We start from the raw sequence: 27884 nt of genomic DNA on the forward strand, positions 1-27884 counted from the left end.
TGTGGTAGGAAACCGGAGTACCAGGAGGAAACCCACGCAGACACAGGGAGAATGTGCAAAGTCCACACAGACAGTCACCCAATGTGGGAATCGAACCCGGGTCCCTGATGCTGTGAGACAGCATGCTAACCACTGAGCCACTGTGCTTGAAAAATGGACATTTTTCAAGATGTCACCATCTATTTCCCCACATTCTACATCTACCATGTCCTTCGCCACAATAAACACTGATGCAAAATACCCATTTAGTATTTCCGCATTTCCTGCCGTTCCACACATGGTCTGCCTTGCTGATCTTTGAGGGGTCCTATTCTCTCCCTATTTATAAAATCAATTTGGATTATCTTAACCTTATTTGCCATTACGTCCCATTTTGCCCTCCTGATATTTCTCTTAAGTATACTCCTCATGCCTTTATTCTCTTCTAAAGGTTCACTTAAAGGAAAAGTTGTTCAAACTGAGGATGACCTCAGCCTGACAGAGGAGGTTGATAAAGAGGATGAAGATGGTTCAAGTCTTTAGTCAAGGAAGAAAAGGAAACAGGACCATCTTGACAGGGGATGATTTGGAGATGTCGGTGTCGGACTGGGGTGTACAAAGTTAAAAATCATACAACACCAGGTTATAGTCCAACAGGTTTAATTAGAAGCACACTATCTTTCCGAGCATCGCTCCTTCATCAGATGGACCACCTGATGAAGGAGTGGCATTCCAAATGTTAGTGTGCTTCCTATTAAACCTGTTGGGCTATAATCTGGTGTTGTGTGATTTTGAACTTTGACAGGAAATGTACGTGTAAAGGGTTTGCAAATTCACGATGCAGACAAGGTGGCTAATACTGGCAAGTTGAAAATTCTGAAACTGACGCAAATCATCTGAAGAATTCTGGTTTTAAGTGGGAAGGGACTGGACCTAGAGATGCAGCATCACACTGACAGTGACAATGGTCCCAATATGTAAACTCTGTTTTTCTCCATAAATGCTGTCACATTTGCTGTGTTTCTCCAGTAGGTTATTTATATTCTTATACATATGCTGCTATCTTGAAATCCAAACTCTGAACAGTTTATATACTAACATCTTTCATCACATCTGTAAAACAGTTTGTGAAAGCCAATAACAACTTATTTCTATCAATCATCACTTTCCGGACACTTTTTCTAGATTATTCTAACTTATATATGCCTTTAATGGAATTTTGTTCCCTCAAAGCTCTGAATCTCAATTATAACTCAACACTGCATATTAACAAACTAACTTTTTTCACGGAATCTCACATCTGCACACACACAACATGGGTGCTGGGAAAAAAACAAACTAATTTTGTGAAATCTATTATTCACCAGAAACTCCCACAATATCCTATCATTTACTCTGATTAGGCAAAGTTCTGAAAACAGGCTCTCCCATTGTGGTTAAAAAAAAGTGCATTGCGCAAGCGCAGTCCCCGATGCGATTGTTCGAGAAGGAAGGCGGAAACGGCCGAGCGAATCCGGAGAATACCGAAAATGGAACAGCCGAGACTTGGAGAAAGGCTGTGCCGGTGGCGCGAACTTAAAACAAGTCGAACCCTCTTTCAGATTGCACGGAGTAGTTGAAAATTGAGTCTTTTTTGGGGAAATGTCCCCCCAGTCCAATCCGACACCACCCTAAATCCTTACTTGCCATCTTGCATCCTGAAACATAACCCTTAGCTAAGTTATTTTCCCAACCAAAACAATTTACAGAACGCTACCTCAGGATCTCATTCCCCCCTGTGCCCCGATATAACCGTATGAAGACCTCGTTAAGTCAGGACCTAAAAGACAACTGTCCAAGATAGGTGATCCGCAAACACTCAATTCCGCACCGACTGCTGAGCGAAAGTTGAACCGGCATCGCTTAACAAAAATGTGAAGCTCCCCTCCAGCGTATAAATGTCGCTCCCTGGAAAATCTGACCTTTTTTAATACTCACCGCAGTCCGGTTTCCTTCTTCACTACTCTTAAAGTTTTCAGTCTATGGCTTTTCTAGGATAAAAATCAATCCTTGATTATTAGATTAGATTCCCTATAGTGTGGAAACAGGCCCTTCGGCCCAACAAGTCCACACCGACCCTCCTAAGAGTAACCCACCCAAGACTCTTTCCCTCTGACTAATGCACCTAACACTGTTGGCAATTTAGCATAGCCAATTCACTTAATCTGCACATCTTTGGATTGTGGGAAGAAACCAGAGCACCCGGAGGAAACCCACGCAGACACTGGGAGAATGTGCAAACTCCACAGTCATCTGAGGCAGGAATCAAACCCGGGTCGCTGGTGCTGTGAGGCAGTAGTGTGAACCACTGAGCCACCATGCTGCCCCAAGTGAAACGTAGACAGCTTACTGCCTTAAACTAAAAGAAACAAGCAAATATCTTTAGTGATTACACATGCCAAGATGTAAATGAACAGTTGTCCCTTTTAAAACAGGGGATTTCTGTCACCTTAAGTCATAGTTTGGGAAGAATTCTGATATTTGTGTAACAACTTCACTAAAGTAACTCATACCTATATTTGTACTCCAGTTTGAAATCCACACTAATGTTTTTTTTATTATTCTTTTTGTGTGTGTGTAAGTGCTGGGACTTAATGAAAAGACCATTGTGTAAAATAATTTTATTCAATATTTCCACTCGTGGGAAAACTATCCATGTGGCCAGGGAACCAGTAACAAACAAGGCCCAGTAGGGGCAATGCTGATGTGAAAAAACATTGTGAAAGAGGGACTTGGGATTAAATCAAAAGAGTTGGGGGAAAATAAAGCACTACAGTGTACACCACCTGTGGTGCCCACTTGTCCCTAAAGAGAGTAATGGAGAACATGGCATGCTCCCTCTCCAAGGACACCCAAGCTTGAACATAACCACAGAAATGGGGCAGATAGCAGACTGAAATGATTCCATTCACAGCCTGCTGGCTGCACTTGTTTACAGCCAACATGGCCAGGCCCAGGAGCAGACCTACAAGATCAAACAATCTGTCTGCACCAGTGCCCAAAGATCAGGAGTGTGAGGCTGAAATGCAACCAACAACAGAGTGGAAGGCCCTTCAGGTAACTAAACGGGAGTGCAAATACCAGCAAACAATATACACATGGTCCACAGACTCCACAGCACTTCAAAACAGTTGGGTTGAGAATCCATGAAGCAGCTCAATCTGCAGTTGAAAGTGACTGCTGCATGCAGCACCCTCCACCCCAGATCCCCAAGGGAGAGAGGGAGGACTCCTGCAGCAACAGCCCTCTACTGGGGATCCCCACTGCCCAGTGGTAAATAGGCATGCCAAGACATGTCTAGGCAGTGGATGGAGAAAAAGTGGTTGGTGTGCAGCAACAGTCTGAACATGGCCTGCCATTTTGCTTCTCTAAATATTACAAATATTTCAGAGTCAGCTCAAGTGCTGGGGCACAGAAGCCTGGAGGAAGTGCAGAATTATATGGGGCCAATGTGAACTATTTCATCTGAATAGCCATATGTGCAGAGAGGATTCGATCACATACATAAGCATCCTCCAACTGGTCACAATATCAGGTTCAAGCACTGCCAATTTAAGGTGTTGGACAGCAGTCATTGCAAGTTGGATGACCACTGATGACATGCACGCCATTTCTTGTGCTAGCATCCAGCCCAGGCCCCCGCCACCCAGCACATCCCCAACTCTGGTCACCCCTGCGGCCATGGCCCTCTCTTCCACAAGCCACTCAAACATGCGATTGTGGGAAAATATATTTTTACATAAAGAAATACTTTTCATCAAGCCTCGTTTGATATTAACTATTCTCTGTCACTTATCAGTCCTATTTAAATAAGAACAAACATTCCAGGCAGTTTTTCGAGTTAATTTTTACAATTGGGATATACTTATAGAGACTGGATGGCCTTTACTTAAATTAGGCCATGCACCCCATCGAGTAAGCTCTACCATTTAATCATTGCTATGTTTCTCAACCCCATTTCCCTGCCTACTCCTCGTAACATTATCAGACCCCTCCTACCCCAGTAATGGTCTCTCTCAACCTCTTCATTAGGCAGAAGATCCAGAAATTTGAACACACGCACCAATGGGTTCAAGAACAATGGGCTGAGAAGTGGCAGATGGAGTTTAATTCAGATAAATGCGAGGTGCTGCATTTTGGGAAAGCAAATCTTAGCAGGACTTATACACTTAATGGTAAGGTCCCAGGGAGTGTTGCTGAACAAAAAGACCTTGGAGTGCAGGTTCATAGCTCCTTGAAAGTGGAATCGCAGGTAGATAGGATAGTGAAGAAGGCTTTTGGTATGCTTTCCTTTATTGTTCAGAGTATTGAGTACAGGAGTTGGGAGGTCATGTTGCGGCTGTATAGGACATTGGTTAGGCCACTGTTGGAATATTGCGTGCAATTCTGGTCTCCTTCCTATCGGAAAGATGTTGTGAAACTTAAAAGGGTTCAGAAAAGATTTACAAGGATGTTGCCAGGGTTGGAGGATCTGAGCTACAAGGAGAGGCTGAACAGGCTGTGGCTGTTTTCCCTGGAGCGGAGGCTGAGGGGTGACCTTATAGAGGTTTACAAAATCATGAGGGGCATGGATAGGATAAATAGACAAAGTCATTTCCCTGGGTCGAGGAGTCCTGAACTGGAGGGCATAGGTTTAGGGTGAGGGGAAAGATATAAAAGAGACCTAAGGAACAACTTTTTCACGCAGAGGGTGGGAGCTACCAGAGGATGTGGTGGAGACTCGTACAATTGCAACATTTAAGAGGCATTTTGATGGATATATGAATAGGGAGGGTTTGGAGGGATATGGGCCGGGTGCTGGCAGGTGGGACTAGATTGGGTTGGGATATCTGGTCGACGTGGACGGGTTGGATCGAAGGGTCTGTTTCCATGCTGTACATCTCTATGACTGCTGAATGGAACTCTAACTTCAAATAATGTCAATCTTGCTTTGCATACCTCCTGTGCAATTGTGACCTTGTATATCTCACTCTGTCTAAGCACCCTCTGATCTGTGTATCTTTGTTTGCTATGATCTGCCTGACCTGCTTGCGAAACTAAGTTTTTCATTGTACCTGCGTACATGTAACTACAATAAATGAAGAACCTTTGATCCCCTTACTAATCAAGGACTTAGCTGTCTCTGTCTTAAATACATTCAGTAACTTGGTCCCCACATCCTTCTGTGGCAATCAGTTCCACAGATTCACCACCTTTTTGGTTAAAGAAATTTCTCCTACTCTTATCAGTGGTTGTCCCTTCACTGTAAGGCTGGACACTCACATCCTAATCTCTCTGACGAGTGGAAACATCTTCTCTACATCCACTCTATCAAGGCTGACAGTATTAGAACATAAAACAATACAGCTCAAGAGTGGGCCTTCCGCCCACAGTGTTGTGTTGAACATGATGCCAGATTAAGGTAATCCCTTCTATCTACCTTTAGTCAATAGATCAAAGTCTCAGTCTGATCCTCCCTCATCCTTCTAAACTCTGAGTACAGAGCCAGAATGTTTAACCACTCCTCATATTAAAAGACCTTCATCCTCAGGATTGTTCTTATAAACTTCTTTTGGATCCCCACCAATGCCAGCACATTCGTCTTTAGAGACCAGGCGCAAAATAGCACACAATATTCCAGCCTAAGTAGTACATCTCTGCTCTTGTATTCTAGCCCTATTAAGATGAATGCCAACATTATATTTGCCTTCCTAACTGTGAACTGAACTTGCATGTTAACCTTAAGAGAATCCTGGACTAGGATTCTCAAGTACCTTTGTGCTTCAGATTTCTCAAGTCTTTCTCCATTTAGAAAATAGTCTATGCTTCTATTCTTCCTACTAAAATGCATAACCTCAGTTTCAAACAAGGTATTCCATCTGACACTTCTTTGGCCATTCTCCTAGCCTGTCCAAGTCCTTCTTCAGTCTCCCTGCTTCCTCAACACTACCTGTTCCCCCAACTATAGTTGTTATCTACAGTGCCCTCAGTTCCTTCATCCAGATCGTTAAAGTATACCACGAACAATTGGGGTCCCAATATACTCCCGCCAGAACTTGTCATCAGCCAGCATGCAGAAAAAGACCGCTTTATTCCTACGCCCTGCTTTCTGCCAATCGGCCAAACCTTTATCCCTGCCAATAATCTGCCCTAACAGCATGGGCTCTTATTTAGCAGCCTCTCGTGTGGCACCATTTGTCAAAGGCATTTAACTAAATCAGATCGACTCACGCTCATTTGTGTAACTTACTCTTTACCTCAACGAATTCTAAAATTTGTCAAATATGAGCTTCCCTTGACAAAGCTGTTCCACTCCGCCCTATTTTACCATGCAGTCAAGTACTCAACAATCTCATCCTTAATAATGAACTCTAAAATTTTACCAACCAGAGGTCTGGCTAACTGGCCTATGGTTCTGTCTTCTGCATCACTTCATACTTTATCAGAGCTGTTCATGAGCTTTTTTTTTAAGTCCTCTGGGACCCTCCATGATGCCAGTGATTCCTGAAAATTCACCACCAGTACCTTCAGTCTCCTCAGCTATTTTCTTCAGAAATATGGGGTGGTTTGGGTGATTTATCCACATTCACACCTTTCAGCCTCCCTAGCACCTTGTCCTTAGTTATTGCCAGTACAGTCACCTCTGACCCCGAATCTCTTGAAGTCAGAGTATGCTTTTGGTGTCTACCACTGTAAAAACAAATGCAAAGTATCTGTTCAGTTCCTCTGCCATTACTACTTCTCCAGCCTGATTTTCCAGCAGTCGTGCCCACTGTTGCTTCTCACTTGTCTTTTATATATCCAAAACACCCTTGCAATCTTCTTTTATAGCACTATCTTATACATATATTTTCACCTGTTTCCCCATTGCTTATTTTAGTTGTCCTTTGCTGGTCTTTAAGTTTCCCAATTCTCTGGTTTCCCATTAAGCTGTTGACTTTTATATGGTCAACAATGGTTGCCTTGTGTTAATGTTTTAGGAGAAAGTGAGGACTGCAGATGCTTGAGATGAGAGCTGAAAATGTGTTGCTGGAAAAGCGCAGCAGGTCAGGTAGCATCAAAGAAGCAGGAGAATTGTTGTTTCGGGCTTGAGCCCTTCTTCAGGAATGAGGAGAGTGTGCCAAGCAGGCTAAGATAAAAGGTAGGGAGGAGGGACTTGGGGGACGGGCGTTGGAAATGCGATAGGTGGAAGGAGGTTAAGGTGAGGGTGATAGGCTGGAGTGGGGGTGGGGCGGAGAGGTCAGTAAGAAGATTGCAGGTTAGGAAGGTGGTGCTGAGTTCAAGGGTTGGGACTGAGACAAGGTAGGGGGAGGGGAAATGAGGAAACTGGAGAAATCCGAGTTCATCCCTTGTGGTGGAGGGTTCCTAGGCGGAAGATGAGGCGCTCTTCCTCCAGCCGACGTGTTGCTATGGTTTGACGATGGAGAAGTCAAAGGACATGCATGTTCTTGGTGGAGTGGGAGGAGGAGTTGAAGTGTTGAGCCACGGGTGGTTGGGTTGGTTGGTCCGGGTGTCTCTCCCCTTCCTAGACCTCTCCATTTCCATCTCGGGTGACCGAATCAACACGGACATTTACTATAAACGACCAACTCCCACAGCTACCTAGACTACACCTCCTCCCACTCTGCCCCCTGTAAAAACGCCATCCCATATTCCCAATTCCTTCGTCTCCGCTGCATCTGCTCCCAGGAGGACCAGTTCCAATACCGTACAATCCAGATGGCCTCCTTCTTCAAAGACCGCAATATCCCCCCAGATGTGATTGACGATGCTCTCCACTGCATCTCCTCCACTTCCCACTCCTCCGCCCTGCTGTGCTTTTCCAGCAACACATTTTCAGCTCAGTTGTGTTAATATTTCTTCTTTCTTGTGATACATCTCTGCTGTGCCTCCCTTATTATCACCAATACCTCCTGACGTCGATTCACCACTGTTTTGCCTGCTAGGCTTCCCTTCCAATCAACCTCAGCCAGTTAACTGAAACCCAAACACTACTTAAGAAATTAATTTTGGGAAACCTGCTATTCATCAGCCTGACATTGTGATGTGAAGACGTCAGTGATGGACTGGGATGGGTAAAGTTAAAAATCACACAACACCAGGTTATAGTCCAACATATTTCTACGGAAGTACTAGCTTTCAAAGCTCTGCTCCTTCATCAGCTACCTGTCGTTTCTTTGTTCCCCATTACTTCTCCAGCCGGATTTTCTAACAGTCCAGGTTCCACAGTTGCTTCTCGTTTATCTTTTACATATAACAGCTACCTGATGGAGGAGGGGCGTTCCGAAAACTTATCCTTCCAAATAAACCTGTTGGACTATAAGCTGTGTGATTTTTAACTTGGTCAACCATTCTTTCCCGCATTCTGTTCAAAAAGTGCCATGGTTCTGCGCACGCTCCGCTGACTCGAATGTTCGAGAACGAGGGCGGAAACGGCCGAGTGTTTCCGGAAACTGCCGCGAACGAGACAGCTTCTCGTTCCCGAACTGCGCCTTCATAGGGGTGTTCGGACTGGTGGAAGATCGTATCTTCTCGGGAGAAATGTCTGTTTTGTGTTATAATAAGGGCTGTGGGCAGCGTTTCAACACCGCTGAAAACAACGATGGTAAGGCGGTTGCAGCCACAAGTTCTTGTCTTTGAGTTGCATGTTTAATCCAGGTTTGATGCTGAGGGCCACGATACTGATGGAATCGGTGCACATGGATAACTATCTCACTAGACCCTTTTAAGACTTTTAGAGGAGACTGGTTTAGTTTGGGATTATGTTTGCCATAGACTGATTGGACCGAAAGGTCTGCCTCCGTGTTGTATGACTCAGAGACCATCAGGACGTCCTCAGGTTACCTGGGAGTTATAACTTTCTTCCCTCCATTCCACTTCCTGATTGACAGCTATTTCAAGAGTATTACTAATATTCAGAATAGCAGTGGCTCCCAACCGTTTCAGTATCGTGGCATAAAATTCCATGGCACACCCACTTTTTCAGCTGCTTTCTCCTAAACTAACATTTACATTTGGTAGGAATTGAGACACTGGTCATCGGGGAGCCTTCAGTAGGGCCTCCTTGCTCACCTGCCATCCATCCAGGTGCCTCTTACAACATGCACACATCTTACAGAGGTTCCCATGTTGCCCAGTCGTGGAGAGGAAGTCAGGTAATTGGTGGTGACAACTGCCTGTCTGTGCAGGGTTCGGGAAAGGTAGTCCCTCAGACTCACCTGCAACAAATGGCTGGCTGTGCATGCTGCCACACTCATCATGTTCTCATCTCCACTCTTCTCCAGAACAGCCCTCACATCCCACAGTAAGCAGCAGCATGTGATCTGTCTGGTTCTCCCCAGTTTGCCTGTTCTAAATTTTTAAATCCAGTTCAGTCTTTGAATGTTATGGATATGTGAATAGATGAGAAGAATAGTCAGATCAGGGGACTAATTGGTGAAGGAAGTGATGAGATTTTATGAGTCTGATCAGGGGAATAATGAAGTTAAGGATGCATATCAGAGGTATTGATTGAAAAGATTGTTCGGTGATAGTGGAGTAAGAGTCAATGATTGTGGGGTCACCCAGGTTTTAGACTAGGTTAAAGTGTCCTCGTATTTCCTGCAACACTACACAGTTAAGGCCACAGAATCATTCAAAGTCTGAGAGTCCGAATTTGCCATTAGAAGTTAAAACTTTCCAGGCAACTCCACAGAAAGCAGTTATGCACAGTTATATACCTAGTCTCTAACAATCCCAAGACTGGAGGATTTGGCTCACTGGTGTTATTGTTTAACATTTGAGAAACACCAGTGTCTGTCATCAAAGAAGAACTAAATTGTGGATTAAGTGATACAAACTATTTTTGTTCTTGTGTATTTCCTCTGCCGTGAAACCTAAGTAATGTTAAATATCATTTTAAAATTATGCTGGAGTTGATGAAGGATGAGTATGCAAATACAAGTGCTTCTGGCTCATTTCACTTGGTGCCAGGGGTTAGTATTTCCTTTTATTTTCCGCAGTAGGTTTTTAGAAAGTTCAGAGGTCAGAATACAATCTGTACAACCTCCTATAAAGCTTTGACTGATGTCTTGAGAATATCATCTATCATTGGAACTATGAAGCATCTTTTATAAAGGATGTAATAACATAACATTCAAAATCAAGTAATCTATTCAAGCAGAACACAGGTTGATAAAGGGAATGTCAACCCTGACAAGATTATTGGCATTCTTTGATGAGGTAACAAACAGGATAGATAAAAGGGAACCAGTAGATACAATCTGAATTTGGATTTGTAAAGGGTCTACAATAAGATGAGTGAAAAGTGTTGGGGGTAATATCTCAGCATGGATAGGGATTGGCTAACTAATAGAAAACAGAGTTGGGATAAGTGGGCCATTTTCAGGATGACAATCTGTGACTAGTGGACTGCCACAGGAATCAGTGTGTGGGGACGTTATTTATAATATTTAATACTGGTTTGGATGAAAGAACGAATGTACCCATCACCAGGTTTGTGGATGACACAAATATGTGGAAAGGCAAATGGTGAGGCTGAGACAGAGTCTGTAAGGGCATTGAGACACATTAAGTGAGCAGTCAGAAACTTGGCAGATGTAATATAATGTGAGAAGTTGCATTTTCATACTTTGGCAGGAAGAATAGAAGAGTTAGATCTTACATAAATGGGGAAAGACTGCAGAAAGATGCAGCACAGAGGGATTTGAAGATTCTCATACATAAATCCAATAACCTTACATCCAAGTTTGGAGGATAATGAAGTAGGCAAGTGGAAGAGCTACATTAGAATCAAAATGTGGACTCTTTCTCTCTTCACAAATACTGCCATACCTGTTGATTTTCTCAACCTTTTTTTTGTTTCGTTTGAGGCACTATGCCTCAGAGGTTAGCACTGCTGTATCACAGTGCCAGGGACCCAGGTTCGATTGCAGCCTTGGGGAACTGTCTGGGTGGAGCTTGTACACTCTTTCCCTCTGTCTGCGTGGTTTTCTGCTGGGTGGTCAGGTTTCCTCCCACAGTTCAAAGATATGCAGGGTAGGTGGTATGGCTATGTTAAATTGCCTATAGTGTCCATGGATGTGTAAACTAGGTGGATTAGCCATAGTAAATGTGGGGTTACAAGAATAAGGTGGTCAGGTGAGTCTGATGGAATACTCTTCAGAGGATTGCCATAGACTCAATGAGCCGAATGGCTTGCTTCCACACTGGGGATTCTTTGAAATGGAGCATGGTTTTTTTTGAGGGAATGGAGTCTAGAAACAAGTAAGTTAGCTGAAGCAATACAAGGTAACAATTAGACTGCATCCAGATTACTGTGAAGTGTTTGGTCCCTTTATCCAAGGAAAGATATATTGATGCTGGAAGCAGTCCAAAAAAGGGTCACTAGGTTGATTGTGGATGTGGAAGACTTGTGATTTGTGATGGGAGGTCATGTTGTGGCTGTACGGTACGTTGATTAGACCATGTTTGGAATATTGTGTGGAATTTTGGTCTCCCTCCTACAGGAAGGATGTTGTGAAACTTAAAAGGGTTCAGAAAAAAATTCCTAGAAACTTAAAATCATAGCATCTCTAACAGTGTGGAAACAGGCCATTTGGCCCAACAAGTCAACACTGAGCCTCCAAGGAGTATCCCACCCAGACCCATTCTCCTACCCTATGACTTTACATTTCTCCTGACTAATGTACCTAACCTACACATCCCTGAACACTGTGGGCAATTTAGCATGGCCAATTCACCTAACCTGTGTATCTTTGGACTGTGTGGGAGGAAACTGTAAAACCCAGAGGAAACCCACACAGACACTGGGAGAATGTACAAACTCCACACAATCGCCTGAGGCTGCAATCGGACCCGAATCCCTGGTACTGTGAGGTAGCAGTGCTGACCGCTGAGCCACTGTGCCAGAATTGGAGCGATAGGGAGAGAGTGAATAGGCTGGCACTGTTCTTCCTGATGTATCGGAGGCTGAGGGGTGATCTTTATAGCGGTTTATAAAATCATGAGAGACATGGACAGGGTAAATAGACAAGGTCTTTTTTTCTGGGTTGGGCGCATCCAGAACAAAGGGCATAGGTTTAGTGTGAGAGGGGAAAGATTTTAAGAGACCTAAGGGACAACTCTTAAGACCATAAGACATAGGAGTGGAAGAAAGGCCATTCAACCCATCAAGTCCTCTCTGCCATTCAATCGTGGCTGATGGGCATTTCTACGCCACTTATCCACACTTTCCTTGTGTCCCTTAATTCCGTAAATGCGTGTATGGAATGAACTGCTAAAGCAAGTGGTGGAGGCTGGTACAATTACAGCATATAAAAGGCATCTGGATGGGTATATGAATAGGAAGGCATTAGAGGGATATGGGCCAAGTAGTGGCAAATGGATGTCTGGTTGGTATGGATGAGTTGGACTGCAGGGTCTGTTTCCGTGCTGTACATCTCTATGACTCTTAAGAGGTTAAGTAAAAGGGGCAACTTTATTAAAACATACAAATGCTTGGGGAGCTTGACAGGATAGTTGCTCAGAGTTTGTTTGCCCTAATAGGAAGGATGCGGTAATGATGTTGGGATTGTATGACGGGCCTTCCAACAGCAAACGTGAAAGGTACAAATATGTAGAAAGATCATTGAAAGGTGTAGGAGCAACAGGGTGGTGATGATAAAGAAGGTTTTAACTTTCTCAATATTCACACGGATTCACTCACTGTTAGGGGTCTGGATGGAGTAGAATTTGAAAGCGACATCCAGGAAGGTTTTCTAGAGCCATACGTAAGTAGCTCAACTTGGGAAAGTGCCATACTAGACCTGGTGTTGGGAAATGAGCCCAGGCAGGTGATTGAAGTTTTAGTTTGGGATTACTTTGGGAATAGTGATCACAATTCCATATGTTTTACAATACTCATGGATAAAGATGAGAGTGGTCCGAAAGGAAGAGTGCTAAATTGAGGGAAGGCCAATCATACCAAAATTTGGCAGGAGCTGGGGAATGTAGATGGGGACCAGCTGTTTGAAGGGAAATCCACATTCAATATGTGGGAGACTTTTAAAGAATGGCTGATTAGAGTTCAGAAGAGATATGTTCCTGTGAAAATGAGGGATAGAAATGGCAAAATTAGTGAACCATGCACGACCGGTGAAATTGTGAGACTCGTTAAGAGAAACAAAGATACATACATAAGTCTAGATGACTGAAGACAGACAAAGCTTTAGAAGAATATCAGGAATGTAGGACCAATCTGAGAGGGCTAAAAAAGGTCATGAGATATCCTTAGAGAGCAGGGTTAAGGAAAACCTCAAAGCCTTTCCTTCATATATAAGGAGCAAGAGGGTGACTAGAGAAAGGGTTGGCCAACTCAGAGGTAAAGGAGGAAAGATATGCGTGGAGTCAGAGAAAATGGGTGAGATTCTTAATGAGTACTTTACTTTGGTATATACCAAAGAAAGGGACATGGCGGATGTTGAGGTTAAGGATAGATATTTGATTACTCTAGGAGACATAAGGAGAGAGGAAGTGTTGGGTATTCTAAAAGGGCATCAAGGTGGGCATTTCCCCAGGTCTGGTTGGGATCTATCCTAGATTAATGAGGGAAGTGAGAGAGGAAATAGCTGGGGCTTTAACATATATCTTTGCAGCATCCTTGAACACAGGTCAGGGATCCATTCTGGGACCACTGTTGTTTGTGATATACATAATGATTTGAAGGAACGTGCAGGTCACCTCATTAGCAAATTTGCAGATGACACGAAGATTGGTGGAGTAGCAGATAGTGAAGAGGACCGTCAGGGAATACAGCAGAATATAGACTGGAGAGTTGGGCAGAGAAATGAGAGATGCAGTTCAATCCAATCAAATGTGAGGTGATGCATTTTGAAAGATCCAATTCAAGAGCGAAATGTACAGTAAATGGAAAAGTCATGGGGGAAATTCGTCTACAGAGCAATGTGGGTGTTCAGGTCCTTTATTCCCTGAGGGAGACAGCACAGGACAGTAAAGTGGTCAAAAAGGCATACGGCATGCTTTCCTCATTGGATGGGGTATTGAGTACAAATTTTGGCAGGTCATTTACAGTTGTATAAGACTTTGGGATACTGCATACATTTTTGGTCGCTACATTATCAAAAGAATATGGATGCTTTGGACAGGGTGCAGATGAGGTTCACCAAGATGTTGCCTGGAATGGGGGGTGCTAGCTATGAGGAGAAGTTGAGTAAATTAGGATTATTTTCATTGGAAAGGAGGAAGTTGAGGGGGGACCAGATTGAGGTTTGCAAAATCATGAGAGGTGTAGACAGGATAGAAAGCAAGGAACTTTTCCCAGAGTGGAGGACTCAATTACTAGGGGTCATGAGGTCAAAGTGAGAGAGGAATAGTTAAAGGGACAAAACATAAAGGCAAGTTCTTCATGCAGAGGGTGGTGGGTGCCTGGAATGTGTTACCAGCGGCAATGGTAGGGGCGGGAACGATAGCATCATTTAAGATGTATCTAGACAGATACATTAATGGGGGGGGGAGCAAAGGGATACAGATCCTTAGAAAATAGGCGACAGGTGTAGATAGAGAATCTGGATTGTTGCAGGGCCTAAGGGCCTGTTCCTGTGCTGTTATGTTCTTTGTTCTTGTTCTTTGTATGGGAGAGTCTAGGACTAGAGAGCAAAACAGGGTTAGGAGTTGTCCATTTAAGACTGAGATAAGGATGAATTTCTTCTAAGGGTGGTGATTCTGTGGAAACTTCTGCAGAGGCTTTGCCATTAAATATTTTGAAGGCTGAGATGAACCATTTTGTACGGGTTTGGAGGGACGTGGGCCAGGTGCTGGGAGGTGGGACTAGATTGGGTTGGGATATCTGGTCAGCATGGACGGGTTGGACCGAAGGATCTGTTTCCATGCTGTACATCTCTATGACTCTACCTAAGTAACAGTATAAATGACATTTGATCTGTTTTCTCAATAGCATTTATTTTTTTCTGACCCTGACATGAAACGGTGGCTTTGTAACAGCATAATGCATTAAAGGGTTAATGCACTCCATGATTATGATATACTGCACTCCATGGTTCCCTGTCTGGGAGCTCCTTAATTATACACTAATCTTCAAATCCCTGTCTGTCCTGCCGTAGATCCTCTAAAATCTCTTTTTTTTTACTTCTTTCATATTCTCTGTTTCACTGCTGCACCATTAACAGTGATACCTTCTGTCACATTCTTTCCCTGAATCTTGCACTTTTTTTCTCCTTTGAAGGTACCCTTTACAGTATCTTTATATCAACTTTTGTACTGCTTCTATGAAGCATCTTGGGATGTAATACAAGACTAAAGATGCTGCGTTTCACCAGTTTAGCAATAATGCTGTTCCTTAAAATAACTTCATTAAAGATGTAAGTAGTTCACGTTTCTCTTTTTTTTTAGAAAGTGCTTGTACATACCATCCTGGCGTTCCTGTGTTTCATGATGCATTGAAGGTAGGAAATCTGTTTTATCTTAACTGTTTCATGTCCAAAAGGTTGGTGGCAGCTGTCTATTTAATATTTTTGCATTATCTTTAGAAATTCAACTGAAGTGATAAAATTTCATGTTAGTTTCTGGAAAATTATAAAGCTGTCCAAATCAGGCAACACGCACATTACAATTGCTGCTTGCAATAAGGCAGTTTTGAGCATTATTTCTAATTTTTTGGCTTTCCCCAAAATTATAGTTAGTAAAGCACCGCTTAGTCTAATGCCAAACTCTGTAAAAGTAGAATTATGACAACAACAATAGTAGTGATAGTATTCCATGAGGCTATAACCAAAGGAAATGATAGACTGGGGATTTCTAAGATGTCTCAGGACTATGGTGCATCTCTTCTCATCGGAGCAAATGTTCTTATGTGCCTTTCGAAGGTCAATTGGTTTTGTTTTGTGTCCAGGCAGCAGTGTACTTGTTTTCTGGAATGTCACGATGCAGAAACCAGTAAGCCTTTTGTCTGCACCATTACCAGTTTGTTTTGGATTTCCAGCCCCACTTGCTCACAACAGTGAAATTCTGCAAGGACTCAGTTATCCTACTTTTTTGATTAAAGAATGGCACTCATTATTTGAGGTGCTGTCTGTTTTTTGGATTTGGACCTCAAAAACTACGGTCTTGATTTGATCCGGTTTACCTCCTGATCGGGGATCTGTTTCCATGCTGTACATCTCTATGACTCTATTGTAAATGGCAATAGATGGAACAGGTAATGAGTGAAGTAATATAAAAAAAATCAAATTTGATGAGAGGCTGAATTCTCATGACCTTGCACAGAGGACATCTTCTCACCTAGCTGTGTTACCTGTCTTGACCTCTACCATAGCCTCACATAGTCGTTGCAGCTTTGTAGCTCTGTGCTTATCCAGGGAGGAGGTGTAAGCTTCCCTAAAGGAGGGAATTCTCCACCTGATTTCAAACACTCCCTCGCTTGTGTCATCTTACGCTGTAATGAAAGAAGCAAAGAAATGTGAGAATGCACATTTTGTTAACACAAATTCACTAACAAATTCAATGACGAACTGGGGACACTGTTTCAAAAGTGCAAATGTTGAAAACGTGTGTTGGCTGTAACACGATTACATCGCCAACACTTTAAGCGCTTTTTCTATAATCTGGAACGACACAAGAACGCAACCATCACATTGTAGGAGGACTACCTGGACTTGCAATTCATACTGTAATGGATTGGATTATTGCAAGGGTATGGTTTATGATTTTAACTGGTTGCAATGAGACCACATTAATGAGGCTGTTATGGGTACTCTCACAAGTACATAACTGACCGTAAGTAAGTTATTAAGGGAAGGCATATGGTGTGTTGGCTTTCGTTAACGGGGGATTGAGTTTAAGAGCCATGAGATTTTGCTGCAGCTCTATAAATCCTTGGTTAGACCACACCGAGATTATTAAGTCCAGTTCTGGTTGCTTCATAATAGGAAGGATGTAGATGCTTTAGAGAGGGTGCAGACAAGATGCTGCCTGGATTGGAGGGCATGTCTTATGAAGAGAGGTTGAGTGAGCTAGGGCTTTTCACATTGGAGAGAAGAAGGAAAAGAGGTGACTTGATAGAGGTGTACAAAGTGATGCGAGGCATAGAGTAGATAGCCAGAGACTTTTCCCCAGGGCGGAAATGGCTATCACAAGGGGTCATAATTTTAAGGTAATTGGAGGATGGTATAGGGGAGATGTCAGAGGTAGGTTCTTTATGCAGAGTGTGTTGGGTGCATGGAATGCACTGCCAGCAGTGGTAGTAGAGTCAGGGACATTTAAGTGACTGCTGGACAAGCACATAGACGGCAATAAATTGAGGGTTGTGTAGATTAGGTTGATCTTTAGATGAAGATAAATGTTCAGCACAACATCGTGGGTTGAATGGCCTGTACTGTGCTATGCTGTTTTATGTTTTAATTATGTTAGAGCTTTGAATGTGGGCCCAGAGCTTCTGATTGGTATTGGATTTGTTCCAATTGATGCAAATTGTAGGATAAACTACCCACTACGTGCCCAGGTTGTTTACAGCCAGTCTTCTAATGTTGTCAGTTTTTTGATGCCTTCTTCATTTTAAAATGAGGGTAGACCTCGACACATGGCAAGGGAGGCAAAACTATGGCAGCAGAGGAGCTGGGAACACCACTTAAGTGCAACTGCAGGTAACAAAATAATTTTAAACTGCATATTAATTAAAATTCTGTGACATTTTTTAGATACTAAATAGTTTTTTTTGCTCTTAAACATTTAATGTTGTTATCGCTGACTAATTGTAAGTAATATTTTGAAATTTCTACAGAAGTTTAATGGTTTGTTTTTAGTTTTTGCCATTGATTTTTTTTTATTTAACACGCAGTATTCCTTAATGAATTCTAGTGATTAAGTACTAGTTAAATAAGCAGATAGAACTGTCAAGTCTACAACAGAGTTGCTGACATTTTCAGAGGGTCCCAGATGCTGTGTAAATTGCTCTTCAGAAAACATTTTGGGTAATTCATGTGGGAGAAAGTGAGGATTGCAGATGCTGGAGATCAGAGCTGAAAATGTGTTGCTGGAAAAGCGCAGCAGGTCAGGCAGCATCCAAGGAGCAGGAGAATTGGCGTTTCGGGCATGAGCCCTTCGTCAGGATTCCTGAAGAAGGGCTCATGCCTGAAACATCAATTCTTCTGCTCCTTGGATGCTGCCTGACCTGCTGCGCTTTTCCAGCAACACATTTTCAGCGCTAATTCATGTGGAGTCAGGTACATGACGACTTTAACATGGTTCATATATGTACTGCTGCAACGTCTGTCCTCCTTTTGAAAGATCTGTGGAAGTACGCATAGTAGCAAGAATGAAATAAAAATGAATGTGGATCTCTTTTTGAAATATTTAGTATTATAGATAATTAATCAGCAGTTCTTATTTTGGAAATTATTCTGCCTTGTATGTGCAATTAAATTTAAAAGAACAGGATCAGTGTGACTCAATATGGCAAAGATGGCAGGTGGATGGGAAGGGGTACTTCAATAAAACAGCTACTCAATATTTGATAAACATTTACCATTGTCATATAAAAAGTAGTGATAATTACTGAAATATTTTAAAAGGTAAATCTAACATATTAACATAATGTCAGAAATACTTCATTATGTAATTTACAAGCTTTTATTTGTTTTTTAGGGATGGTCTTGCTGCAAGAGGCGCACAACAGATTTTTCAGATTTCTTGAATATTCCGGTAAGATTACATTAAGTGTAGTTGAGATACTGTTTTGCAGCTTGATTTAAAGTCAGTTACTACTTGAACTTGTGGCAGTTTTAAAATATGATACTGACAAATATTTGTATGGCAAAATATTGTTGTGATGATGTGTTACTTTTCTAACAAGTGGAAACTAAAAGTTGCGAATACTATTTTTGACAGGAAATCTGGCCCCAGTTTATAGCTTAGCACAACTAAGTAAATTGGTATGATATAAACTCCTGATTACATTTTATTTAATAGCTTTTATTTATTTTCCTCCTGATTCTTGACAGCTTGCATTGGGAACACTAGTATAAAAAAAATTCAAACCTACTGGATGCTTTATGTTCAATAGACCTGCCTTTCTCCACAGTAAATGTCCACCCTGCACATACAGTTCAGTAAATTTGGTTAAATGTGATTTTTTTTCCTTTATCAAAAACCACTTGACACTTCTCAATTACTTTCAGCTTTTTCTAAGTGCACAGCTATAACTTTTTAAATGCGTAATTCTGAAATCTTCCTCATGAGAAACCCCCACTACTACTATCATGGGGGTTACCATTGACTGACAACTCAAGTGAACTTGTTATATATTGTGATGACAAGAGCAAGTCAAAGACTTGGAATCCTGCAGTGAGTAATTTTCATCCTAACTCCCCAAAGTCTATCAGTAATTAACCAAACTCTACAGTTCAAAGTTTGGGAGAAGATTTGTAGCTCGGGTGCTTGTTGTTGTGGTTCTGTTCGCCGAGCTGGGAATTTGTGTTGCAAACGTTTCGTCCCCTGTCTAGGTGACATCCTCAGTGCTTGGGAGCCTCCTGTGAAGTGCTTCTGTGATCTTTCCTCCGGCACTTGTAGTGGTTTGAGTCTGCTGCTTCTGGTTGTCAGTTCCAGCTGTCCGTTGCAGTGGTCGGTATATTGGGTCCAGGACCATGTGTCAGATACAGACCACCAGTAATAAGCACATCGACCTGAACCCAATATACCGGCTGCTGCAACGGACAGCTGGAACTGACAACCGGAAGCGGCAGATACAAATCACTATAAATGCTGGAGGAAATATCACAGAAGCGCTTCACAGGAGGCTCCCAAGCACTGAGGATGTCATCTAGACAGGGGACGAAACGTCTGCAACACAAATTCCCAGCTCGACGAACAGAACCACAACAACCTCTACAGTGCAGATAGGTCCATCAAGTCTGCCCCAACTCTCTGAAGAGCTTCCCAACCAGACCTGCCCTATCCAGGGCAGCTGGGAATGGGCAATAAATACTGGACAGCCGGCGATTCTCAAGCCCCACAAGTGATTTTTTTTTTAAAAAAAGAAAGGTATCAGACTTTCAAGAAGGATAGGAGGCTACGTAAAGGTGGTCAAGGTAATATTGTTCATCAAAGATGACTTTGGTGTAATTAGTTTTGTTTCAGGAAAGGTCTGTTTCCATGGTGTGTGACTCCGACTCTGAAATGCCGAACAGTTGTAGGTCAGATAGTCTTTTTTCGATGATGGGCAAACTGTTAGAATGAATCCTGAGAGATTGGATAAACTGTCACATAAAAAGGCATGGATCAGACAGAGATATTCAGCATGTTCCGTTAAGGGAAGATCATGCCTTACAAATTTGCCTTCCTCAAAGAATTCAATGAGTATCAGTGAGGCTAGTGCAGTGGATGTGTCTATTTGGAGAAAGGCATTTGACAAGGTCCCATATGGCAGAATAGTCAAAAAAAATGTAAAAGTCAACAGGACACAGGATAATATGTCAAATTACATCAAGTTGGCTTAGTAACTCAAAAAAGGGCAATGGATGTTGGAGGATATTAAACAAAACAGACTTTATTCTAACACCACAATTAAAATATAAACAAAAATAAGAATTAGTATAACTTTAACTCTACTATTTTGTTAATTATTTCAGTATAGTTTACCACTCATCAATTAATCCAATATGGCAAAGTTCTATAAGCAGCCTTTGGCAAAGGCAAATTCAGCATACAGATTTCCTCACATGCAGTCTCCAGTCCAGATGAAAGAAATACTGAAATAATGAATCTATTAGCAGAGAAAGAACTCAGACTTCCAGCTGCAGTAGTCAGAGCTATATCTAGCAGCTTCAACAGCCAAAAATCCAGATTTCAACTGGAAGCAAAATTAAAACCCTGAATCTGGGTGAGCCTGATTCCACCCACTCATGCTTCCTTTGTCTAATTTAAGAAAAAAAACATTTGGTGCTCCAAGCTGTATATCCACTGCTTTTGAAGCAGATATTCTGGCACACTAGCAACACCTTTCTGCATGAGAACCAACACAGAACAAATCCTTCTTAAAGGCACAAGCTCATCATATGGGTCTAGTGAAATTAACACTATGTTGGCACCTCACCATGTATGCCAATTCACTTATAGAACATAGTTCAGGCCCTTCAGCCCTCGATGTTGCACCGACCTGTCATACCAATCTGAAGCCCACCTAACCTACACTGTTCCATGTACATCCATATGCTTGTCCAATTCCACTAGCTCAGCTTTGTATGTGCACACATTTGCTGTCAAGTGTAAAATATTAGTCTTCAAGTGAATCTTCTCCTTTTGGAATCTGGATATTCTATTGTTAACTCAGAAATTCACGGACCATGTGCAAGTTACAAACAAAACATGCTTTTTTGCAATTAAGCCAGCGAGTGATCAATAGGCAGTAATCCAGAGTATCAATCATACATGCTAATAAAAGATTGCTAAATCTTAATAAAAGGACAGCATTATTGATATCCTTTAGAATGCATTATTATCTCGTTTTCTCTATTTCTCACCATATATTTCTTTATTAATTAGGTTGTTATCAGATAATTAATAAATTTAGTATTGTTAAACCATGCTACTGATGTGCTTTTATTTGCATCACTGCATGTGCGCCAGATAATTAATGCTTTCAGTATAGTTTTACAGAAGTTAAACAAAAGCGATTTATGTAGCATTATTTGCGTCAGTTATAGATTAACCCCTAGCTTACAATCTATACTGTCAGCCACCCGTCATGAGAAAGAGACAAATGCTAGCCTTTGCCAAAATTCGTGCATTCCTTATTCCGTTCCCATGGTCACCAAGTTTAGCCATTTTAAAAATCAAGTTATTACAAAATGGTGGATTTTTAGCTATTATTTCTCCAGTACTTTATTGCTATCATTGTGACAGCTGCTGCGTACAGGTATCTGAGGTCTTGAATTAATCCTGTCATATTACGCAATACCAAGTCTAATGTAACCTGCTGTCTAGTTGTTTCCAGGGACAGAGTTTCTGCTCTATGAAACTCTTAAAAGTTTCTATAAACTCCTGAACATGTTACTGCTACCCTCCTAATTTTTCTACTTTTATACGAAGAATGAAGAAGCCATAATTATTGCTATCTCTTTGTCACAGGCACCCAGTATGATGTTGTATATACTTTATCTTGGTGGCTATTGTTTGGGGGCCTGCAGGCTACTTATGTTGCTTTTTTTATTAATTTATTAGCTTCCCTGATTTTATACTGTGTTAATCTTAAGAACAGTATTGACCAGACACTCACCACAAAATTAGCTCCTTTCCTCAGAGTTGAGCAAGAACCTGTTCCTAAAGTTAGGAATGGTAGAAAAGCTAAACAAAAGGAAACAAAAATCTTCCTCCCCATTCACCTAACTACCTCTCACCAAGCTCCAGATTTGCTCTCAATTTCTTGGACTAATCATTTGTCTGTACAGGGGAAGCTATTTGCGGAATTGTGATTAGAGGAGTAGACAGCATGGGCAAGACAGCTTTTCTTCTAATCACAGATACTGCATAGAATCCTTGCACCAGATTGGGAAAATTTGTATCCTGACTGTGCATTAAACATCTGCTATTAATTTCTCAAGCCTCTTCAGGTAGGTTGGCTTCCCTAACCATAATTGCTGGGAACTTCTTTTGCATTCATTAGCACATAATAAATTCGCATTAACACCTCAGCCCACTACAGTTTTGCTCAAAAGTACAATTTGGTTAGCCAGAAATAGCAGCCATGTCTGTTCACAAACCTAATTATATATACCAGGCATGTTCCCAGCAGCATCAACTTCTTCCTTCAAGCTCTGAGGAGTACAAACATCTTCATTAACCTGGCACCCCCAGGACAGAAAGCCGTTTCTTGTGCACCCACTTTTGTTGTTAGAGCTGAAGCCTATCCTTTATGACTAGTTCATGAAAAATCTGCCATCTTCTGCTCAAGTACTTAGAATTCTAACTAAAAACTGAGCAGTTTCAATACCTGTCCAAGTGAGCAGCCTCACACCGGCGGATTCCAGTAAACCTAACTGTGCTAGGCAAGCGGGGCCCAACGTAAGGGGAGGATTAACGGAAAAGTTGGGTAGAGAGTTGGGTTGAGTGAAAAGGTACGGAATGAACATAAGGTTTATGATTGTGGGAGGTACTGGAGGAATCCTAGGGAATGGAGTGAACGAATTTTACTGCAGGAGGAGAAGTAACATTCTTATAGGGCCATGAAAGCAAAGAAGCTTAAGAGCTGGATGTTAAGAGGAGGGAGCACAATGGGGTAAATTGGTGTGCTAGGAGGAAGAACAGCACTGTGACTGAATGAGAGGGATTGTGAGGATGAGGCTAAGTATGGGGATCTCAATGGCAGGGGTTGAGAGAAAAAGCAGGAATATTTAGGGAGCTGGTGAAAGGGTCAAGGAACAAAGGAGATTAAAGAAAGATAGAGAGATGAAAAGGCTGTCAAAAGTTAGTTTGGGGGGGGGGGGGGGGGGGCTCTGCTGTTGGGGTGGGGAGAGGAGGAGAAGTATGCTTTGAGAGGTGAAAGAGTTAAAATCAAGGTTAATGACCACTATCTTCTGCCATATTGTTTTCTAAATGAAGGTTTTTAAGATTGCAGAAGGGCGGGACCCAAATCTGCTTGCACCTCTTAGTGCAGCAAGCACACATCCAAAAGAAGCTATCGGATCTAAAAGTCCCGATGGCTACTGCATGAGCCGTCCCTTCCTTCAGGCTGTTGAAGTGAACTTAAATCGTGACAAATGAAAGATGATTAAGGTCTAAAAATTTCATAGTAAGAAGTCACACGACATCAGGTTATAGTCCAACAGATTCATTTTGAAATCATAAGCTTTCGGAGTGCTGCTGCTTCATCAAGTGAAGCTTGTGATTGTAAAGAAACTTGGTGTTGTGTGACTTCTGATTTTGACATCCAGTCTCACACTAGCACCTCCATATCATAAAAATTGCAAATATAAGAACCAGGAGCAAGCGGAGACCATTCAAACTCTAGAGCCTGCTCCACCATTCAATATGATCATGGCTGGTCTCACCTTGGCCTCAACTGCATTTTCCTGCCTGTTTCCCAAAGTCCTTTAACCCACTACTAATAAATAGTCTGTCTATTCCATCTCAAATTTATTGTATCCTGGCATCCACTGCACTCTGGAGTGGTGAATTCCATAGTGAAAAATTATTCTTCTTAGTTTTAAAACGATGACCTGTCGAGATTGACCCACAAGGAGAAATGTTCGCTCAATGTCTACTTTGTCAATTCTCTTTAGCATTGTCTGTATCTTAATTTGATCTCATCCTTCTAATCTCTGGCAAATTTAGGCCTAAACTGCTCAAACCTTTCATCTCTGGAATTATTCTAATGATCTACTTCCAGTATAGTTACATAATTCCTCAAGTGCTGATGGCCAAAACTGTCCACAGTACTCCAGATGCAGTGTCATCGATGCCTTGAGCAATTGCTTCAGTACTCCCTACTTTTATACTCTGTTCTTTTCGTGAAAAATTACTTTTTTTATTAAGTGCTGAACTTGAAAACTTCCTTCCTGTGACCTTTGACAAGGACAACCAGAACCCCACTACACCAATGTATTTTGAAGTTTCTCTCCATTTAGATAATTTGATTTTTTTTTATTCTTGCAACCACATTGGATCACATTAAATTTATAATATCTATCTCTATACTATTTCCATTCGTTCATTAATTTTTCTCAGGTAGGGATCTGCAATTCACCAGTGGTGATGATAAAGGTTTGGGATTGGAAGAGTATGGGAAGTTAATGCACACTCTTCTGTAGAGAACCATTCGCTGGCCTGTGCATGTGTGTGTTAACAACTTGGGGATGAAACTTAAGCAGGCTGAACTTTACAATGAGTAAGAACTGCATTGCAAAGAGTAATAAATGGCCAATAAATTTGCATTGTTATTTGACAAATTCCCACAAAGAATGTTCAGATAAATCACAATATCTTACATATAGTCGCAACAGGAAAGAACAGAACCAGTTGTGGAGGTTGCACCTCTCCATGCACAAATGGCAACAGGGTAAGCTTTCACTGAAGACAGGACCAGCCTGATAAAGACGTGGAGTTACCTCAACTCTGACAATATTGCCAAATGGAAAGTGTGGATCTCAATTCTTGCATTTTCTTCAGAGAGGAATAATAATTCCGTACTGGCTGTAAGGAGTACCAAATCCAACAGCTGTCATTGATAACTTTCGAAAGATTAAGAAAAAAACAAGGGAAGAAGCAAAGAACGAGGACAGTAGAATTCGAGACATGAAGCTCAGGGGAATGCAACTGTGGGTGAGCTAGCAGAGGGGAACCAGGGCCACCACCTATGTTATCCAGTGTACAGGGCATACATAGGTGTTCCTGTAGCCTCCAAATCTATGCAGGAATGTGTAGAAGGATCTTTATAGCTAGAGAAGCTATCACTGTATCTGCTACCACATGCAGACAGGTCTGCAACTCAGCTTGGGAAGAAGCACAATGACTGTGGGTTTGAATACCATAATAGAATTGAGTTTCGTTACTACTGGTACCTTACAGAGGTGAACTGGGGACTTGGTTTGGCATCTTCTATTTGGCAGTCCACAAATACATTTTGTGAGGTTCCAGATGCCCTTTAAAGGAAAACAGTTGCTAGTCCAGTCACCATGGACCCAGGCAGCCAAGCTGAGATTTGCAGCAATTTCTGGTTTCTCTTAGCAACTTCTAGTTTCGCTTCAAGTCGCTGTTGACTGCACTGTGTGGTATTCAGAGCTTCATTGCATCGTTCAGTCAGGTTCCTCAACAAGAAACTTCATTTCCTCGATGTTGAACTTATTTGTAACTGCAGACAACAATTCCTGAAGTCATGCACACTATCCAGGGAACTGTCACAACTGCTAGGTTCTTTAAATGCTGCCCCTCAAAACAAACAGCATACAGATGAAGTGGAATCTGACAGCAGCTAGACTTGAGAATTCTCAACTTTGCATGAAGGTTGTGGACTTCAGAAATAATAGTCAGTTGCTATGCATAAGCCTTACTGCCCTCATAGGAATGCCTGATTCATAATGTTGAAACTTCATACAGCTCCGTCTGTTATACATCGGTGTAAAGGGAACAAAGAAATGTGTAATTCCATTGGCATAAACTAATCTTTATTTTGCTTTCTGTAAATGATTTAAAAAATGAACTTGCATGTCAGAGTATTCTTTAGTGTGAATGGCTGATCAGACAACTCCAGTTTTCCTGGATGCTCAAGATTTCCTATAGACTGAGACACAATTAAATTAATGTTATAATATGGTAAGTCCATAAAACTAGCTGTATCTCATTGGGCAGCCCCAATTCTTTGTCACTTAAAATCTGAGCTAATTTGAAGGAAACCAAATTTTTTTTATGCTTGAAAGCCAGATTTCTATTTTGATTTTTCTTTTAGGGTTGTACTAAAGGAAAGCATTCCAATGAAAAACCTCCTGACCCTGTCAAACCTGAAGTGAAGATCCCATCGGAACCAGAGCTGAAACCAAAGAGTAATCAATATGTTATGCAGAGCCGAAGACCAGTTGAAGCAATTGTAAGGCCAAGGTAAACTTTGTATATAAAACCGAAAGAAGTGAGACGTTTGTTGTAGTTTGAGAAATGTGCCTTTACTCAAAGTCATGATTGAAGATCAAATCATTTGGAGGTTTTGAAATCGGTCATTGAGATCGGTTTTGTTTTATTCGTTAAAGTTTGTGCTATCTTCAAAATACATCATACATGTTTTGTATGAATATCTGTTCCGTGGACAAGTCTTTGCTTCCTATGAACTGAAACTTCTGTGCCAAAATTTCTTATATCGTAAAACATTGAGTGAATATGCATTACATATGGCATGGAGTTTATATTCTTATTTCTCCAAATTGACGTAAAATACAGAATCAATGGACTTTGGGAGTTAAACTAATTTAATGACTTAATGCACCCTAAAGTTGCCTTACTTCTACATGGCTAGATGTTGCTCACTCCTAATTGTTTTAATCTGTATCTATAATGGATTATTGATATTTACTCCGCTTTCAAAATAGAAGAAATCATCCATATGCTTTCCATGTATTCTTGTGATAACTATCTCTGTTGATCTTGGTCTCACAATCCAAATCAGGATATGGCTGTAAAATATAAGTAATAGAGATTTTCATAATTTTTTTGACTTACGTTTGAAACTGTAGGTTGAACCTGTTACATCTTGACAGGTGACTGTTTTAATATCCTTTAGTGCTGCACTTATGCTTGGATAAGCTTGCTGTGGGTTTTGTTTTGAAAAAAAGTAGATATGGAGGCAGATGAACAAAATCTATTTTTAAAAGAAAAAATAAATGTACATATGTGACAATCCAAAAAATGATTTGAATATTATTTTCTCCTAATAGCCCAGATGCCCCTTTAGTAAGATTGGAACAAAAGGTTTCTTCGTCATTGAAGCAAGCACTAGAAAAACTCAAGTTAACTGCTGACAATGGACCCAGAAAGGAAGGTGAATAGTTTTGGACATTCAAGCTGCAGTACTTAGTTTAAAGATATTCTTAATGCTTTTGTTTTTAATTGTACTGTAGATAGTTAAAGATTTTTAATTGTGATTAATGCTGACAAAGATCTTAGAAAAGGAATTTAATTAGAGTTTATTTGTTCCATAAAACATAACTTGCTGGTAATATTCTCATGTAAATTAGTTCTTATTTTTAATTTATAATTCTTTTAGCGAGCAGAATTAAGGAGAATCCCAAGGTCATGGAGCAGCATTGTGGCTCAGTGGTTAGCATTGCTGCCTCACAGCACCAGGATTCAAGGTTCGATTTCAGCCTTGGGCGACTGTGCAAACTCCATACAGACAT

The 27884-nt window shown here is 41.4% G+C and overlaps 1 protein-coding gene across 1 annotated transcript in view; it reads left to right on the top strand.

Annotated features, from left to right (window-relative positions):
• Positions 1–8443: 8443 nt before the first annotated feature.
• LOC132816703 (cysteine and histidine-rich domain-containing protein 1-like) overlaps positions 8444–27884 on the top strand; it is a 42492-nt gene continuing 23051 nt past the window's right edge. Inside the window, exons 1-5 of the mRNA XM_060826587.1 lie at positions 8444–8602; positions 15406–15458; positions 18655–18711; positions 26447–26595; positions 27423–27526. Coding sequence (XP_060682570.1) covers positions 8539–8602; positions 15406–15458; positions 18655–18711; positions 26447–26595; positions 27423–27526 — 427 coding nt within the window. The 5' untranslated portion in view covers positions 8444–8538. The remainder of the gene's footprint in view (positions 8603–15405; positions 15459–18654; positions 18712–26446; positions 26596–27422; positions 27527–27884) is intronic.

This window comes from Hemiscyllium ocellatum, chromosome 6 (genome assembly GCF_020745735.1).
Source record: "Hemiscyllium ocellatum isolate sHemOce1 chromosome 6, sHemOce1.pat.X.cur, whole genome shotgun sequence".
Lineage (NCBI taxonomy): Eukaryota > Metazoa > Chordata > Chondrichthyes > Orectolobiformes > Hemiscylliidae > Hemiscyllium > Hemiscyllium ocellatum.